The sequence below is a fragment of the Larimichthys crocea genome, chromosome VII (assembly GCF_000972845.2).
Source record: "Larimichthys crocea isolate SSNF chromosome VII, L_crocea_2.0, whole genome shotgun sequence".
NCBI lineage: Eukaryota > Metazoa > Chordata > Actinopteri > Sciaenidae > Larimichthys > Larimichthys crocea.
The window spans coordinates 24,212,447-24,232,466 of NC_040017.1; the positions used below are offsets into that span (position 1 = coordinate 24,212,447).

A 20,020-nucleotide genomic window follows, 5' to 3' on the forward strand; every position below is an offset into this window, starting at 1 on the left:
AGTCGTGACTGAAACCTGCTTCTCTCAGTTGTGTTGCGATCATTTGCCACAAGAGGGTGCAGCAACACTGCAGCATGATGTGGGCGGACGAGCCGAGGACGAGTGTGTCTGCATCTAGATCATATACAGTGTGAGAATATATTTATAGATTTACTCCTGTTGTTACAGCAGATGGTCCCTCGCCAAGTTAGTCGACCGCAAACATCACAAGGGCAGATGGCATGGAGCTAAAGTCACAGCCGAGTCTGTCACTCATCTCTACTATATCTGGAAATGTGTTTGTGGTGTCAAATGAAACAAAACTAAATAATTATATTGATGATTTTATTGAAAAGTTCCAGAAAATACAATGTGCATACAGTACAAACTTCAAGTAAGAGGAAAAAGTGTTTAGAAATCATTAATGCAAATCAAAAAAGAAACACCACGTCTAATGCTGAGCTCAAAAATACACAACAATCTCAAACAATGCTGCAGCTCCAGTAAGCCTTCATATATTTGTGCGTTAAAGCTGAACGTGAACTCTGCAAAGCATCTTTTTTTTGTCTTCACACTGTACTCTTGACGTCAATAACGATGGAGTAACTGATCAGCTGAGCCAACTCCTTGTCGCCTTCTCTCGTCATGAGTGGCTGCTTCACCTGAGGAGAGCCAGGCTCCTGCATCAGAGCTGTCAGCGGAGAGAGAGACTCCTGCTTCTGGATAACAGAGAGAAGAAAGAAACATACAGAGTCTTCATTTTGGTTTGTTGCATGAAAAAAACAGGATTTATGAATTAACTTGCATAATAACTGAGTAGTCTCACCTTATATGCTGCCCTGCTGTTCAATTTGCTGCAAAACAAAACAACAAAAGTGATTTTTTTCTTTAGGAACTTGTCAATGTCAAATAACGCCACTAGATGGCACTGTGACTTAACACACTGAAACACTGAATTTGGTTCAAATGGACAAATTGCAGGTGTGAATGTGACAGGAATATTAATGGAGACGAGTGGTGACCCGGGTCCCCATCATTGATCTCTGATGTCGGAAGCAGCAGCTCACTTTGTACGTTACGACCTCGGTGAAATCAACTCAATGAAGATCTGCTGCTGTCAAAAAAGTGTCCCCAGTCCTGGAGGGGATGGTGAACCTGAGGGGGGGGGGTTCACCGATGTTAATCCCAAAATAGCTTTCCTCCCGGGGAGTCATGTTTTCTTGTATACGCTGTTGTACGCTGTGTGACTGACCTTCCCAAATTAGCCTGACAGGGCCCCCTCCCACTGGAGCATGGGATAATGGGACGGAGGCTCTATCAACCAATGGCACCTTGACCAAATGTTCTGACCAGAGAGAGGAAGGCCCATTGAAATACCTTTCTGAACCTCTCTTGCGCTGCATTGTGCGGCTTCATTCGCAGCGAGACCTGATCTGATCCTGACAAACATTCTTCAGATGAGTTAGATTTGGCAGTGAAAGTGGAAATTTGCAAATTTCAACAGTCAGAAACCATAAACAGTTCCAGGGTTGTGACAGAAATCCCACATCAGACATTAAAGACGAGGGACTCACTGTTTTACCCCCAAATGTCATAAGTCTAAGAGATGGATTTGTGGCTTTTCTTTCACTGATAAACGGCAGCTCGAATTTCATTATAGTAATAACTTCCGAAGATGTGGACTTTCTGAACCTTTTACCTTGATTTTTGCACTTGTGGCACTGACGATAATGAGCCAACTAACAGCAGTCTACTGCGTAAAGTGCCAGATGTAACACCGCTAAAAGCCAGAGCAGGAGACTGGAAAATAAATCTGTTGTTCTCGCTGAAGAAGGGAACATTTTCTACCTGTCTGCAACAGGGCTGCGGTGGCAGAGGCACCTGTCTGCTTTAGCCACACTGCTTCCTGTTTGCGAATACTGGGGTTTTGGTGAGCGATCACACATCCTGTTTGTCTCACTTGTATTGTGTGGCACTGGCTGAGTTGCCCTCATTTGCTGGTTGATGCATCACCTGCCGAGCTGCAACCTGTCACCTGTTGAGGTGTTTAACTCACCAGCACACCCAGAGAGCGACGACGAAGATGATCAGGATTCCCATGCCGGAAGAGAAGCAGATCATAGCCATCATTGCTGAAATGCACGCAAACACATAGATGTCAAAGCCACAAGTATCTGCTCTCAATCTGATAACATGCCACAGATTTTCTCAAGTAAACAAGTCACTCTGTTTCACTGAACAGATGGAAAATACGACATGGAAAGTTCTCACCATACAGTTTGTCCTCGCTCATGACCTCCACTTGAATGTTGACCGTGGCTGTGTGGTGATAGAAGGACGCCTGGCAGGTGTACAGGCCTTCGTCCTTCTCTGTGATCTCGGGCTGGAAGACCATTGCATCCCCTTCCATTCGGACAAACGAGCCATCGCTCCTGAAACACACAAGACAAAAAGTATTTTTATATTCTCCGACTGTGAACAAATCCCTGGAAAAGATCAAAACAAGCAATGTTTTAGGTTCAAGGCTTGTGTTTGTGCCACTCGAGGCCCATCTGTTCCTACCAGAGACAGAAATCTTCAAACTAGCACCACATATATTGAATTCCTTTTGTTTTAAAAGGGCTCAGTCATTTCCAAAAATAGCCGGGCACTGTAGTTTTTAGCAAGTGTTATGTAACGGGAGTAAATATGCATTAGTTAGAGGCTATTTTCAGGCATGGATTAACACACATTTGGTGCTCTAGTGAGTATTTACTGCAGCAGGAGGTGTGTGTGTGTGTGTGTGTGAGGTTGACTCAAAATAAACTACAGTGCCCATGCTTTAGTAGTACAGAGGAGCAGACCTTGGCTACATAGACAATACATGTTATTATGATCAATTCATCAGGAAGATAATGTAGAGTATCTCCAAACTTTAATGCTAACATGATGCTGGATGACATCCATGTTGTAGAAGCAATCCAGTTTACATTTCCGGGCTAATAAATCTTATACTCTCTCCTTTAAATCAGGAGAACACTGGCTTTTGTACAGCACACAGAGTGTACAGGTGCTTCCTCGCAATATTTAGGTTGGCGATAATAGAGTATACACCACCTTTTACAGATGAGGTCGTACTCTGGCACTTTGCCTTCGACTCGGAGCAGCACTTTCTGCTTCTGATGATGTTCCTGGAGAGCAAGTCTGTGTATGACGGGTTCACCACCGTAGCGGCTTTGCAGAGGAGTCGTGTGGTTCAGGACTTTGACAGATGTGATGTCTGCAGAGAAGTCAGAGATGAACCTTGCATGTTTAGATCTAATTTGGAACAGCTTGCATGCAGGTGTTGAGATATGATGAGTACTGTTTGTGTTAAACTCACAGTATCTGGGGATATGAATGGTTTTCTCCTCTGTGGTTCCATGTTTGGACTGATACACACAGGTCAGGTTATGTCCCTCATGGAGGCCCAGAGGAAACTGATAAGTCAGCCTGGCTTGGATTTCGCCTTTGTAGTTTGGCTGCAGGGATGTTTGGCTTTTGGCATTTTCGGGAAGAACCCAGGCGAGGTTTGTCCCGGCACCCTCCCCTCGGCAGTCACACACTGCCAACCAGAGGGGCGAGTCCTGCTGTCTTACCACAGAAACGCTCAGGATATGGGCTTCTGGAAAAAGAAAACAAGGGGTGACAGGAAGGGGGTGAGCAGCTGTGTGTCACAGAGAGAAATATCTCAAAGAAAGAAAGAAATGACGTACTCTGCACAGGAATGTGTATTGTTCGTTTTTCTGCTGCCTCCAGGCTTGGATGCTCCACTGTGCAGGTCAAATCCTGACCAGCATACAAAGAAGACAAGAAGTGTGCAGAACTATGAGTCGACACCAGACCATCAGCCTGGACTTCAGACTCTGACACACAACTGATGCTGCTGTTTCCGACATGCCAGGTTACGGATGCTGCAGTGGCCACACTGTCCACAGAGCACTCCACCTTTGTGTACTCCTCTCCGTCTTTCCACTCAGTTGAGCGGTTGACGGTGATGTTTGGGGGAGCTGCGTGGGAAAGAGAAGTTACACTACAGGAAGTAGTAAGATTAAAACTATGGCGTGCATAGCCAAATCTGTAAGGTCACTCTGACAAAATTACCCACCGTCTGATCTGTTCAACATACCGCAAAGAGGGAGTGTTATACTTCTGTTCTCTGGCTTTTCAAACGCAGGGTGATTTATCACACACTCTGCAGTGAGCTCCCAAGGCGAGCAGGCAGGGAGGAGTAAAACTCCCCCGACAGAGTGGCTTCCATTATGAGAAGTGAAATTGAACCAAGAGACTCCAGACACACCCTCCGGTAGAAGCCAGGACATGTTGGCTGCAGGAACAGCATCAGCTGCTGAGCACTCAATCACACTGCGTCCATCTTCAGTCTGCAAATCAACTCGTATTGTGGGAGGAACTGAGAGGAAGGGCGCGGGAGAGAAGGGTCCACATCAATATTTCACGGTCAGATAATGCAGGAAAATTCAAAGTGTATTCATAAAAGTCTTTTACGAAATACACACATAGAGTTCCACCTACCGGGCTGTATAACAGGAGGATTAACTGTGACATTAAACTTCAGCTCTGCTTGGAGATGATGGTACGAGAGGAAACATTCATACAGGCCAGCATGCTGATGCCCCAGAGGGCCCTGAACTGTGAGGCTGCTGCCAACCAGCTCCATGCCTTCAGGCAAGAGCTCATCATCTCTGTAGGGAAACATACAGAGCAGGATTAATACTTCAGGTTACAAATATTTAAATAAATACGGAAAAAAATACATTTTTTCAATCAGGAAACACATCTGATCTGCACGTCTGTCACATTGTGGTTCGGTGCCACAGTGTGTGACCACATCCTCCACAGGATACGTATGTTGTTTCAGTCTACACTGCAAACAGGTACATACAGTAGACTCTAAAGATTACTGTATGTACATGAGGAAAACAATAACAACATCACCTGTTTCTAAATACATGATGTTTCTATGTGGTAAAAGTTTATTGGTTATTGAAATCAAGACATTCATAAAAGGGGTGCGCCAAACATTTGAACATGGAGTGAGTGAATGTAATCCAATACTTTTTTTTCCCCTAATTCATCTAATATCTCCTCCACAGACACACAGTCTGCGAGCTTTCCACTCCACTGTGTGCGCGCTGAAACTAAATCCGGTGTTTGTCCACAGTTCTGGCTTTGTAAATGGGAAACAAACAACAAAGCGGCTCAGGCCCGGCCAAACAACTTGTTCTTCCAGTCAGGATTTGTGCGTCGGGTAACGTTAAATTGCTTTTCCATGAACGTTCAGCATACTTTGCTGAGATTTGCTGAGGATGTGATGTTAGTTACAGTAGCAGGAGAGTTGTGAGAGTGGCAGTCTGGAGCTGGTGTGCTCCATCATCATCATCCTCTTTGCATGTTTGCTGAACAGCTGCAACTATATCAGTTTGTAAAGCCACAGCCTAACCCACATCTAACATTAGTTACAATACTAGCTGTGTTGTTGCACGATATCATGGCGTTTGGCATGTTGTTGTATATTTTCTGCAAGCAGTCAAAATCAAAGCAGCTGGGTCCAAGATATCCTGACTCTTTAGACCTTAGCATAGGTCAAAGATGCTGGATCCTACATTGCCCATGATGCATTGCGACAGCATATTTTTCCATGCCTTTGAAACTTCATATTCCCTGTTTTTAACAGACTATGTTATAAATTTCAAACTAAAAAACAAACTCCAAGGGCAACAAAAGTTTTTGTTTCTACAGCCCCTCCATGAAAGTTGAACTTGCAAAATGCTCCTTCACCACAAAATATTTCTTACTTTGTGCAGGTAATGTTGTAGCGTGGCACATTTCCAGTGATCTGCAGGCTGATAACAGTGTCAGTCTGTCCTTCCTGCAGCGCTAAAGATTCGATGTCTTGGAAGTTTTCATCAGTGTCGTTTCCCAACTGAACGGACAAATCTGCAGAACAGAAAGCACATCTCTGTTTTCTGTAACTTCAACCTCACGAGCATCAGCAGAGTTCTTCAAATCTGAAACACTGATAATACTCACGCAAAGACGGCAGGGTTATGACTCGTGTTTCTTTTTGTGTAAACTTGGGGTGGTCAAACACACAGGTGACATTGTGCCCCTCATACTCTTCTACAGGGAGGTGGGCCGACACTGAGTCTGTGCTTGTCACACTGTTCAGCTCTTCATCAGTGTCCAAAGCCAAGGAGATGTCAGTGTCAGGTCTCCCTCCAGATGAAATACAAGAGACCACCCAGAACTCACTTCCTCCTTGTTGTGTCATCTCTGCTTTAATGGTCACATTTGGCCTCGCTGCAGAGCAGGAAGAAAGGCGAGAGGAGTTATTCTTGCACAAGGTCTAATGTTTTTTCCAGCAAATTAAAAAGTCAGATAGCGAGTCGAGGCTCAGGGTGTTTTTGTTAAATAGGAAGCCGCGGCCGGATGAGCTGAATGTTAGCTAAACACAGGCCATTAGGGGCTTCTGCTTGGGTTTTGGAGAGTGCTGACTTAGGCTTATCACCTGTCCCATCTGTTGGCCCGGACTGAAGCTGAGAGCAGATGTCTGGCCCAGCTGCTGTCCAACCAAAGCTGAGAGAACCACAGGCTTTAATACAGGGAATCAGCAGAGATCAGAGTCTATTATCAAATATATAAAGTTGTGGTGTCATACAATAGCCAGCCATCCCTAATGAGTAAGAGCAGCGAGCTAACACCTCATAAAAACTCAGGTGTTGGGGACGGGTGTGTGGGTGATTAAAGAGAGTTGAAGGACTTTGGCTTCAAAAATTCCATCTGTTAACACAGGTATGTGCGGATTGAACCACTGCAGTTAGAAAATGACCTAAGCTGCAGTACTGGACGAACGAGCTGGCTGGCCTGGCTCACGTTAATGGGTTCACCACCGTACAGTTATGAACATTTACACTACCCTTGCAGAGATCTGGACAATCTGCAAGCATGAGTAAAAACATAGCCAGACAAATGAAGAAGTAAGAAGTGAATGTGATCTGCATCAGCTTCAAGAATTGGTTGATGACATGAAAATAGGCCTAATTACTTGATTAATAGGTCACCTATTTTATATTTTGTTTGCTACAGAGGCAGTCTATGTGCCGTGGTAACCAGAGCCAACATGAGGAGTGTGAACTTGAACAGAGTGTATTTAACAGCTGTTTCTTCCCAGCTTGGGAACAAACGTGCCAAGGTTTGTCATGTTTGACTTCAAGATGCATTTACAAGCAACAACTGCAATCATTAAATCTGTATGAATAGCTGCTTATTATAAATATATCGCCACTATCTGATTTCTTTGCCATCGTTACTCGTTGGATGTTTGCGCTGGATGCTCACTTGAAGTCTGGTTTCATTGACCACAATGCCGAGGATGCACATGGCATGTAAACACATGGCAGCAGTTACCCACACATCAGTACATAACACACATGCTGAGTAGGTTAACTTCCTGGTGTCTGGCAGTAGCTCAACATAGACCAATGTGAACACAGTCACCCTCTGAGTTATGACCTTGGGTAATGATTCATTTGGAGTCGTGTTTCTGACCACCTGGTGAAGACAAGTCCAATATTAACACTCTTTTAGCTCTGTTTATGGTCTCCACCAGCTCCTGAGGGAAATATCTGGCCACTAAGTTCAGCAGATAGTCGGTAACTGTGTCTGTCTGCTGTTTGGTGAAAGTTGACTGAAACAGAGACGCTAAATCACAAAAGCTGAATGAAACTACAGAGTAAGGTCGTAATGACTCATCACTACTACTGACCCTTTTTTCTTTTCACCACTTGATACGTGGGAAGACCAAAATTCAACCAAATCGCACGCTGCACTGCGGTTTGTTCTCGTCATTCATTAGTTAATGGTTCGCTGGTGCATTATGGTGCACCATATGCTCGATGCCAATGAAAGAGTGCATTCACACATGAACGCATTGCACTGTGCAATGTGATTTACGGTCCGTCACCGGGTATGTGGAGCAGAGTGAGAGGGAACGTCCGGTGTGAAAAAATCAGCTGGAGGAACTTATTGTGCTGTGAGATGCTGAGTCATGACACCTCTTGTGATACAATATGTCACCTCCGACAACACAGATGCACAAACACGACCCGCTCATATGTGAACATGAGCTTACTGTAGGTTTCCACCCTCACTGCGGTGAGTTTGGGGTTTGGGAGGGTCGGGTGTTGGACCACACAGGTCACGCTGTCTTCGTCCTGTACGTGGGTGGGGAAGCGGAGGATGCTGCTCAGGGTGGAGGTGCCGTTTGAGTGAGCAGTATCAGACACGTTCACGGTGTAAGAGTCATCTGAAGGAGGTTGGCCGTCAACCAGCCAGCTGATCTGAGGCAGAGGCCTGCCACCGACAGCCGAGCACGACACCGACTGGTAGTGAGAGCCGTTTATGATCTCTGCATTGACCTGGACCTCGATATCAGGCTGAGCTGTGAATGAATGAACAGGTACGTTAAACGACGAAGGTTAATTAAAACATGAATATATAACATTATCTGTTCAGCTTACCTTCTACAGTGAGGAATACTGTTTCAGAGAAATTTTCATCCTCTGTATCAAACTCACAGGTGTATTCTCCCTCTACTTCCACACTGGACACATTGACTTTAACTGTGAGGTTGGTGGCAGATTCTGGTTTTGAGAAGCCATCACGACCAAACAGATTATTATTTATAGCCCCTGCTATTCGCCTGTATTGGGCTGAATTAGATTTAACTTTAGAGTTAATCTGGCGTTTCCACTTGGCGCTGAAGATCTCGCTCTCACCCACATATCTACAGCTCAGGTACACGTCCTTTCCAAGGTATCCTGTGACGTTGCGTCTGAGCTCAATCGGTCCTTTACTCGTATCTGTGACACACAGAAACACAATGTTTAAGGACAATACAGTCATAAATTCACCTGCCTTGTCCTTAAAATTGCAAACACAAGCAGAGCAGTAATGTCTTTAAGGGGGAAATGATTGTTCTTCTTCCTGAGAGGACGGACAGCCGGCTGATAGATGTCCATTGTTGTGCCTATGAAAGGCGTTTTCACACATCCCATTGTCTTTCACCAGTTAAGTGAAACTGTGATGGATGACACAGACTAACCGGTTCAGTGGTTATAAGGTTCTCAGTCATAATTAAAACTTGTCAATAATCACAGGCTACAGCCATGTTTGCTTCGAGCTAAATGCTAATGTCAGCATGCTAAGACACGCACAATGACAATGCTAACATGCTGATGTGCAGCAGGTTGAGTTTACCATTATCTCTTAGCGTATTGACAAGCTACTATTCGCTAATCAGCACTAAATGTGGAGTATAGTGTCATTAATTTTGTCATTTATTTTGTCTCTTATCCTTCAGAGAGTCATGTGCGGTTGGATGCAGTTCAAATTAAAATGGGAAATTAACAATAAAGAAAACAGAAGCTAAAAAAGTAAATTGGATATTGAAAGTACAAACTAATTTAGTGAAGTGACATTTTGAAAACGAAAAATCCCGGAATGGAAAAACAGAAAAGCTTAAAAACAAACACTTAGATTGAAATGTGAGACAAATGACAAAAAGATTTGAACAAGTAAATGAATTATTAAAATATAAATAGATGTATTTGCATTTGCACACAAACCAACATTCTGCTTTAGAAAAACTTTTAATTTAATCACTAAAAGAAGTGATTAAAATTCATCCTGAGGGGACTATGAGTATCTGAACTAAGTTTCAGGCAATCCAGGCATCATGAACATTTTACACCAATCCATCCAGTAGATGGTGACATATTTCACTGGATAAGAGAGGCACTGGAACTGTTGGTGGCGCTAGATTAAAAGTCAGGGTATTGTCAAAGTCATTAGCATTCATCCTCTGGGGACCATGAATATCTGGAGAACATTTTACACCAAACCATCCAGCTGGTAGTAAGATATTTCACCGGATAAATGAAACTTTAAACTACTGGTGGGGCTAGATTTAAAGCATATAGTGAAAGTCATTCAGATCATCCTCTGGGCACCATGAATATCTGTCCATCCAGTAGGTGACATATTTCACTGGATAAGAGAGGCATTGGAACTGCTGGTGGTGCTAGATTAAAAGTCAGGGTATTGTCAAAATCATTAGCATTCATCCTCTGGGGACCATGAATATCTGGAGAACATTTTACACCAAACCATCCAGCTGGCAGTGAGATATTTCACTGGATAAATGAAACTTTAAACTCTTGGTGGTGCTAGATTAAACGCATATAGTCAAAGTCATTCAGATTCATCCTCTGGGGACCATGAATATCTGGACATTTTAACATTTTACACCAATCCGTCCAGTAGGTAGTGAGATATTTCACTGGATAAATGAAGCTTTAGATTAAAAAGCGTATAGTCAAAGTCATTCGGATTCATCTTCTGGGGACATTGAATCTCTGTACACAATTTCATGGCGGACAAAGCATGGAGCTGTGACCCAAGCGATGTTCAGAAAGTATAAGTTAAAAATGGAGTAGCTCTCTTACACTCAAAGGGCTGAGCAGAGGAATTAAACTTTGTGCAGACAATGACACTTGACAAATGTGGCCTTGTCCCCTCAGTGTATATTTAATAGAAAACTCCATTATGTTAATGAAATGAAAACAGTCCAAAAGTTACGCCCTGATCCATACCCAGACACAGACGACCTCTTCCCTCCACACTTGAGAAATCAGCCATGATTAGAAGAGGTTTCAGCGGAAAGGACATTTAATAGAAGCTGACAGGTTTTAGCACTTGCAGAAAGGACAGTGTGCAGACTCCAGTGCATACCAAGTCTCTTTCATCTTGCTTCCTCTGCTGACTTTATCAAAGTGCACTCGAGGACACCGTTTGTTTTATCAGCCTCTATTCAGCTTCAGATATATGGTGAGTGAAATTACAACAACTACTACTACTACTGCATTGCTTCATGGAAAACTATTGAACATACAGCCAGCTGCTGCAGTGTAAACTGTTTGCATCAAACACTGTTGAAGCTGAAATGCTGTTGATGTTACGATATATCACAGCAAATGGAAACAATGTGGAGAGCCTCCAAAGCCTTTTAAGTGGAAAGGACAGGGAGAGGGAGTGAAATAAATATGCTGTACGGGTTCAATTATGCCTCGTGGGTTCATAATTCATTTGCCCTTGCAGGTTATTGCCAAAATAAATGTCAGCCAAGCATGGAAAAGGCACACCTTAAGGATACAAACTAAGTAATAACGGAGCAAGAAATCAGGTATTCATGCACTGCATCATATTTCCTGAGCCCCAGGGGCTTCTTTTTCTCACCAAACTGCAACCGTTCACCCATGGTGGCACGCAGAAACTCTTCCTCTGCAGACTGGGGATGTGGTAAACAAACAAGACTTTTGATTTTTGTTGTACAAAAAAAAAATCAGAACTTCTTCTCACGTTTAAACTTTCATCTCCAGCTGGAAGTCCCAGTGACTCTGCAGAAACAAAGACTTCATACTGAAAATAAAACCATGCAATGGACCCTGCAGAGGGGTTTCCCCTCTTAACAATGCTCGTATATTAACTTTAAAAGGCTGTAAAGAACCTAATGTGGTCTAAGGTGGCACCACTGATCAATAACAATCAACTGCCAGGGTGACAATCCCAACATGCCATCAGCAATATGTTGCAGAAATAGTTGCTATTTAGTGCCTTCAAGATGCAAACAGCATGTGGCTTTATTGTCTATTTCTGCATATATATATATATATTAGGCTAATTAGTTAGGAAAACCATAGTAACACAGCTTAGTGCAAATGCCACAGATTAAACAAGACTTTAAGGGCCAGTAAAAAAGAGCCCATAAACAGCTGACAGTCACAGACGGGTTGTAACTGTTGCAGACTTACCCTGAGTTTCCAAGGAGTGAGCAACATTCAGGACAAGACCCAAAATCAACAGCCCAGAGCATCCCATGATGGTGTCATTGAGTGAAATAAGAGTTGGACTGAGTGTACGTAAAGCATAAAGGATATTTAAAGTGTGTGTGTGTGTGTGTGTGTGTGTGTGTGACACGTTTGTGGTTTATGGTTAGAGATACACACCCATCCAGACGGCAGTGACATTTGTGTGTGTGTGTGTTTGCTGCCACTCTTAAAGCCACATACTAGATGTACACACACACACACATGCGCGCACGACCTCTTCTCCCTTTATTCAGACAATAACTTAGCTTCTGTGTGTCAGTTGCAGCAGATTTGCATGACAGTTTTCCTGTTCTCTCAGTCTGCTTTCTCCCAGTCACCATGCACCGTGCGTCTGTTCAGTTACTCAGACACCTCATATATAGCGAGGCGCCTTGGGAAGTGGTAAAGCCATGCATCATTCATACCATCCCGTCCCTGCTGGGGCACTCAGAGACGGCCTGTCTGCTCGCTCACTGCTCATGCCCTGCAAACTTCTGGGTATTGTTTTATGGCATAATGTTCCTCTAATTCACTTTGAGACTGTGTGTGTTTTTTTCCCCCAGTCACACTTATTTGCTGAGCACAATTTGTCACCCTGGGAGGAAAAACTGCAAAGAAGAACAAATGTGGGTGAGAAAAGTAAAAGACGTTTTTTTTTTTTTTTTTTTGCAGGTGCTCGAGCACAGCATTTCAGGCCGGCTTATGTGAAGTTGGCAGCTTTTATTTCCTGTTAAAAAAGCTGATCAACTTCGGTGTTGAGTCACCGATACCACACGGTAGGATGTCAGTGAATGAAATGACCTGATCAAAAACATCTCGTGTGAAAAAAAGAAATCACATTTTGATTCTCTGTGGTTTGTAACGGCTTTTTAAATCGTCTGATGTGAAACTGGCAAGTGTAGTGAAACATTTTGTACCCTGTGAAAGTGGGTTTTTACAACAAAGAAAACAGCTGTGTCATCCTCTTTCGCTCTCTACAGTCACAACAGCAGGAGGCCCGACACTACACAAACATACCTGAAAGTCTAAAATGCCATGTCATCCACACACCATCTGAACTTAAAGCCTCCTTTGTACTTTCCTTTGCATGTTAGGAGGCAAAGGCCCTTAAATACAGCATAAATTCAGGAGTTAGACTCCTGAATCGTGCATGTAAGCAATATTCAGGGCCTAACTTTTGTCTGATCATGATCGAATTCAGATGTTTAATCCCTTAAAAAGATATTATTTCATGCAAATTTCACCTTAACCTCTAGTTGGATGTCCTTCAAAGGGTTTTCTGAAATTTGTATCCAAGTGTTAATCGAGCCAAATTTCATATCTTGGTTTCTTGTTAAGTTTCTCTTAAGTTGTTTGGTTTAATATGACAGATTTAATAGCACATGAAAGGAAGCATATTCGTATCTATATTTACAAATCCTAGAAATCAGCTTCTGAACCACACGTAGATGAGAGAGGTTTTGTCTGCACGATCTGAGCACGACGAGCTCTTATTGTTTCCAGTCTTGCTCCGGTCTGACTGTGAAATGATTATATCTCCGGAAGGTAAAACACAGTTCAGTCTATTGCAGAAAATCCCATGCAACATTTGATTTAGAGGGCAACCACTTGACCTGGAGTCGAGTCTATCTCTTAAAACCTGGTGTAATCACATGAGTATGGAGTTGGTGGTGATTTTTCCAGCTAATTAAATTACGTGAAGTGGTTATTCCCTGAAGGTGGGCGGAGGTGGAGTTTGGAGAAGGAGTCTGGAAACCTTCAACCCTTTTCCGGGTGCGTCCTACTGTCTGTGAGCTAATGTATTTTACTGACAATGAACTGTTAACATTTCACAGACAGGGTACATTCACAGATGTACAACTGGCATCCTTTTCACCTTGCTGGATTTCTCTTTATCGTTTTCTCTCTGGACACACACACACACACGGAAATTCAGCTGGGAAAAAAAAGGTAGGTGGTGATCAGCCAGTAATAACGCGCGTGCAGCAAAAGCTGTGTGGTAACGTACTTAACTCTGTGGAACCTTATCATCACTTTCTTCAGAGGAGGAAAACAACTGATCATCTGCACCATCTCTTCCTGCTGTTATTCATTTACAGTTGAATTATCACCAAACCCTGCAGCCTTCCCGAACACACACACACACACACACACACATGTAGGCGCTTGAACAGATTCCACACTGACACAACGTGATTGATATGCCACTATCAGTCTCAGTCACATACCAGTATTGGCCTGTGACACTGCTGGCATTCGTGTACAAAGAGAAATAAATAAAAAATATAGAAATGGATGTATCAGTACCATCAGCAGCACGCACCTCTCTCTGGGCTAATATATCTTCGAGTACAATCTTATAGCACTCACGTTTGAAAAAGGCATGTGTGGTCTGCACCACGGAGAGAGAGAGAGGACAAAGAGGCTGGTTGGAAAAGCTTTTTATTTCACTCCTCTGGTCTGGAAAACAAATAGGAAGAAAGGAAAAAAGCGAGGGTTTTAATTTGAAATCATTTTTCTTTGTGAGGCAGCTTCAAGGTGTTGAGACAGCCTGCCTAAGGAGATAACTTTGAACAGAAACTTACTTCTTCTGCTACTGCAGGAAAACTTAAAAAAGTATTATTACCAGCCAAAAAAAAGCCAATTTGCGTTCTTGCTGATGTTATAAAATTTGGGATTTATACTGGGGTTCAGATGTTTTAACTCATACAGTGTATGTGTTTCCTGTTTTTTTGCACTTCCCTTATTTGGACTGTGTTTTTCTGAGGATGGCAGGGAGAGATAATTGTAGATCAGTAGTTCAAGGAGAGGAGAGACAAGGACGTGAGAAACAGGCCTGGGAAGTGTCATTTTGATACATAATGTTCATTACTGAGCAGACTCATTGGTGTCTGGGAGACAGCCCATCTTAAAAAATGTATAAGAACCAACTGTTAGAGCTCCTCAGGGAGCCCTTTCTCTTCTTAAACTTTGATACTTTGAATCCAGTCTTCCTTATTCAAGGGTTTTTCTTTAAAAATTCCCGTAACAGTTGAGAGTCAGATGAAAAGATGCATACCACACATGTGCCTGTTTGGTAAATATGTAGCCAGTTGCTTGTTAGCATAAAGGCCAGAAACGGCTGGCCTCTCTAAACCAAAAGGTAATTCACTAGCACAGACCAACAACAGTGCAAGCTTGGATTTTGTACTTCTTGGACACTGTTGGGAGCTTCAGTAGGGAATCCACCATAGCGTCCGCGCACAATGGACTCCCTAGGACCCCGTGGAGTCTCGGGGGAGAGTAAGAAGTAGTAGAAACAAAAGTGACGGGGGGAAGGGGCGCAGAATACGTGATTGAAAGAGGAGGCCACAGTTAGGAGAGTATTTATAGCATATCCCGGAAGAGGTGCAACTAAGGTGTACTACTCGTACTCCTGAAACTCAACAAAATCCACCCACCAGCACCTGTAATGCTCACTGATTAACACGTTATATCGTGTTTGTTTAATGTCTTTATGTAACGCCAAGCAAACCGTCTGCTAGCGGTTACTTTATATTTAGAGGACAGAGTCATAAAACACTCAGCATTCCTATGAAATTTGCCTTTTATAAAGTTTTAAGTTTTAGAAAAAGTAGCACTGAGTCGCTTATCTTAAGTAAAAGTACCAACATGACAAAATGCTCTGTTACAAATAAAAGTCCTGCAAGTAAAAGTAAATGTAAAGTACCAGAAGTGAAATACTGGATTATTACTATTGATGCACTAACATAAATGTTGTAGCTTGTAAAGATGGAGATGGTATTAACAACTTCAAATATTGTGTTTAATCTTTAACAACCTTTATCTGCAAAGTAACGTGTGCAAAACATATTGAAGTTAAAACTTCAGTACAGTACTTGTAAATGTAAGTTACTTTTAACCACGGGGTTTATGGCTACTTTTTTCTTTCATGAATGGGTGAATATTTCCTTTTTTTATTCATTTTAATTCACTTTCATCATTTGTTGTTTCCGAACTTTATGAAAGGTGGTTTGTGCTGATCGATTGGCTGATAATACTTCCTGCAGACTTCCTGCTGTGAAGGGCGCACCAGTCAACGGCACATGAAGCAACACGTCTACCATGTTTAACTATCATATCTTAGATGCAGATAAGGATTCATTGACAAAACATCCTGACCTTGTTCCTTAGAGCACCTAATGGTTACTGATGCATTTTATCAGCTCCTATAAAACATTATACATCCATAATGAATCATAATCATCTCATGAATGTTTATGGCTTGTTGTCTGACAGCCTTCTTCAAGTCTCATTACTTTTAATGTTTTCAAATGCATCATGCAACAGTACGACATAACCCGCAGAGGGGAAAAAAAAGGAACTTGAAATTTTCTCACACACCGATTCTTGATGAATCATTTTTGTGCGTTCGTAGCAGTGACTCAAACGGAGAAACAGTTTCTTATCATTTCTACCACTCTCAGGAAACGTCTACTGACGGTGACTTGACCTACTGATCACCTGAGAGTTCATTAAACACATTCATGCATGCACTTTTTAAAGGTTTTATGCAACTGTGAGTACGTGAAGTGAGTAAAAATCAAACAAATGCTCAGTTGTTATTTTCTCCGTATGAGTCATAACTTCTCTGATCAGTCTCTTCCTCTTTGATTCTCAATGTGCTTTAACGGTTGAGGAGGATGGGACGCTGAGTGCTTAATGGTTATTTAGTTGGTGGAAATTACTCAAACAGTGATGCGACGGACTTGAAGATGATGCATCTGATGTTCAGGTCATGAACCATTTATGTACTTCAACAGTTGAGGCCGGACTGCTGAGTGCTTAATGGTTATTTAGTTGATGGAAATTACTCAAACACACTCATGAAGAGTGGAGAGGCAAATCTGGTCATTACAGTAAGTAGAGGATGTAGCTTTGGAAGAGGGTTTGTGATAAATGATACCACTTTGTTTCAGGGAAGTGTAGCTCTTTGTTTTCTCAGGCAAAAATCAGAAGAGTAACCATGGTGTCTGGCCAGCTGAACCCGGAGCTTTGGGCTCATGTGAGGACGGCAGGATTAGTCTACTTCAAGGGGTAAAGAAAGCAAGCTGCTGGCACAGCATCAAGTGAAAATGTAAGTGAAATGGACAGCAGATGGCTCTGGTTCATGCACCGGTGGTTTGGGACATGCTGAGCATGGCTGGGCCTGTGCACCCCTCTAGACCTGGCATCCATCCTGGCTTCCCCCACAACAGGACTCTTCAACCTGCAGGCTGTGAGTCTGTGCTAATGCAACCTGTACAACTCCAATCAGGGGAGGTGGAGGAGGAGGTGGTGCCACTTTCTGACCTTCATAAGGCCCAAAATCAAGACCCGTTTCACAATACACAATCAAGGAACATTTATATCTTGTTTACTACTGATGCTGTCTTGATACACAGACCACAAAGCTGTTTTGTTGTTGCAGAACCAAAAGGCCGCACCCACAGCAACCACTTCCAGCCGTGGCTGTGCAAAGTTCAGCAGTTGATTAGCAGGGACGACAACTTGACCTCAAAATCATTTTATTTAACTTTTAACTTTCAGTCAAATGCACATCCATCCGCAGAGGCCTCCTTCTGCTACACAGGCAGCCAATCATGATGCAGGCTTCCTTTTTAAATAAAAACTGCTGCCAAAACAGCACAACTTCCTATGATACTTTCACATCTTTCTCAGGATGTCGAGCGTTGGGTGGATACACGGTCTAAGAGGTGAAACATTGATTACAGCGGCTGAAAGAGAGATGACAGGAAATGAAAGGGGGCGTAAGACACACTTGAGAAAGACATGCAACAAAGGTCCTCGACCAAACTTTCACACTGCATTCACAGTCGGCACATTAACCCAGAGGCTATGAGGGTTTGTTAAGATAATGGTTCAGCAGCTGGATTTGCAATGCAGGAAGAGGATTGAGTCGGAGGTGATGTGCAGACCCACCAGGTGTTATTTCACTAACGGCGAACGTAGATGACAGACATAGTACTCCATACTACAGACCACAGCTGACATGTGATCCTGATAGCAGACACATGCAATGGAAACTGGCAGCCTTACATGGCCTGTCACTGGCATTAGCTTCAACCTCCACCACAGGATGTGACCTTAACGTGACATCAAGAACTACAGAGACACACCGGACACGTAAAAGTCTACATTGGTACTTTAAAATGTCAACTTTGTTTGCACCTAAGTTACTTTACACAGCACAAAAACATTTTGACATTTTAATGCTGCACTGACTCATGACGGTTCTCACACTACGTAACTTTTGTGTCCAAGTGACACACCACCAACTATTTCAGCAATTTTAACTGATTCTGCTGAAACTAGATCATATTTTATGGATTCTCTGATGGATAGTAAACTACTCCAAACTGTAGCTGCCGTTAGCTAATGGTCACTTTGCTGTGGCAGTCAGTGTCCGTGTTTACGCTGATACCACCGATGTCGGTGCGCCAATTCCACCAATGTTGGAATGGGCGCCAGAACAGGAGCTGGGCGAGTGGGCAACGTAAGTCAGCAGAAGCAGAGCATGGCAGAGGCAAGGAGACCGAAGAGGAAGATGGAGGAAACTAAGAAGAGAAAAGGAGAGAGTGAGCGAGCAAGAAGCCGCCGGACAAGAGTAAATCTGGGACTGACTTTTATTCGTTGGCGAGAGCTTGGCGAAATAAAAGGCTGAAAGAAAGACGTCTTAGTGCTGAACTAGTAAGTAATGTTAGCTGGCAGCTATGTCTTGTGTTGTCGAGCTTGTTTGATGTTTTGCAAAGTTGTTGAATCGCTACTTTTTAATCATAAGTAATGTAGAAAATATCAAATACATGAGTACCACTGTCCACATTTACCACAGGGGCATTACGATGACTAAATAATGTTGCTTTGAGTGATTGAATTAAATCATTTGGACATGACTTCCTTCACTGAGGAGCAAGATACACTGTCACAGTGTTTACATTAAAATGCAGAAATCCCAATAAAATACATTCAACCCCTCCCCAAAGGTTTGTGTAATCATTTTCTGTACTTTAAACAAATTGATGAAGTGCAAATCTATGTAAAGTGCCTCAAGACAATCTATACAGTGTGCTACAAACAAAGTAATGAAGAGGAGTTTCATTACTGTGTGTCACCCGCTTGGTTGTTTTTTAACTCTGCACAGCTTTAGGATTCTCCAGGCCTGTCGGCTGCTACTGAGAATAAAATTTTGTCTATTGATTTTTCTGCAGCTCTAAGAAGAGGGAGATTCTGCAAAACCTCAAATTACATTGAATCGACTTTTTCCCCATATAACTACTCTATAGTTACTATAGTAAAGTTTATGAAAACAATGTAGGGTTCAGCAACTGAAACACTTAAAGTTGGGGAAAGTTTGTGGTTATGAAAGCCAAAACGTTAATTACAGGTCTGTGAAGGGACACGACCTCTGACCTCCTCCTTGACGTCCAGCCACATCCTTACTCTCTGCCTTGCTACATAAAAAGGACACACGCCTTCCCGTTTTGGCACTGGACGATAATCGTGAAGTGTGGAAACACGAAATATCCCAATATTTATATCCAGCGATACACACACACACACATGCATCTGTCCCTGTGAATCATTTATGCCTTAAATAAAACCCTCGTTTTCTGCACTGATTTGTCTGCCGCAGATGTCTCTGTGACAAAGTTACACACGCTCTACTGTGAAAGATGAAATATTGCTTATTGCCGCGTGGGGATGCCTACTGCAGGAGGTAATAAATGAGTTAAAGATGTTGCGTTCGTTGACAGCGTGCTCTTAATTAAAGCAGTGTGGGATAATGAGAGTTCACCTCCTCTCAAGCATGCACTGCACTAAACTCAGCTGACACAACAGAAAATTCACATGCAACCTTAGACCTGGGGGACAAATTACTCTGGCACCGGCCAGGCAGGGACTGTGCAGGAAGGCAAGCAGCAAATCAATACGATTTTATAGACCTGAATCATGCCTAAATGTCCCTTCTTAGCTCTGATACTTTCATTCATCTTTCCGTTATGGCTCTTCAGGAGAGGAAAGAGGCGACACTCGCA

At 42.8% G+C, this 20,020-nt stretch overlaps 1 protein-coding gene across 1 annotated transcript; it reads right to left on the minus strand.

Moving 5' to 3' along the window:
* Nucleotides 1–310: 310 nt before the first annotated feature.
* On the minus strand, nt 311–12,026 carry LOC104919854 (uncharacterized). The gene is made up of 14 exons (XM_019261844.2): nt 11,889–12,026; nt 8,538–8,879; nt 8,150–8,458; nt 6,049–6,318; nt 5,814–5,955; nt 4,531–4,700; nt 4,106–4,408; nt 3,714–4,007; nt 3,341–3,622; nt 3,076–3,238; nt 2,251–2,411; nt 2,036–2,111; nt 806–833; nt 311–698 (listed from the first exon to the last, which is right to left on the minus strand). Exons 1-14 carry the CDS (start codon nt 11,953–11,955, stop codon nt 549–551), a joined length of 2,757 nt encoding a protein of 918 aa, XP_019117389.2. The 5' UTR covers nt 11,956–12,026; the 3' UTR covers nt 311–548.
* Between the last annotated feature and the right edge of the window lie 7,994 nt (nt 12,027–20,020).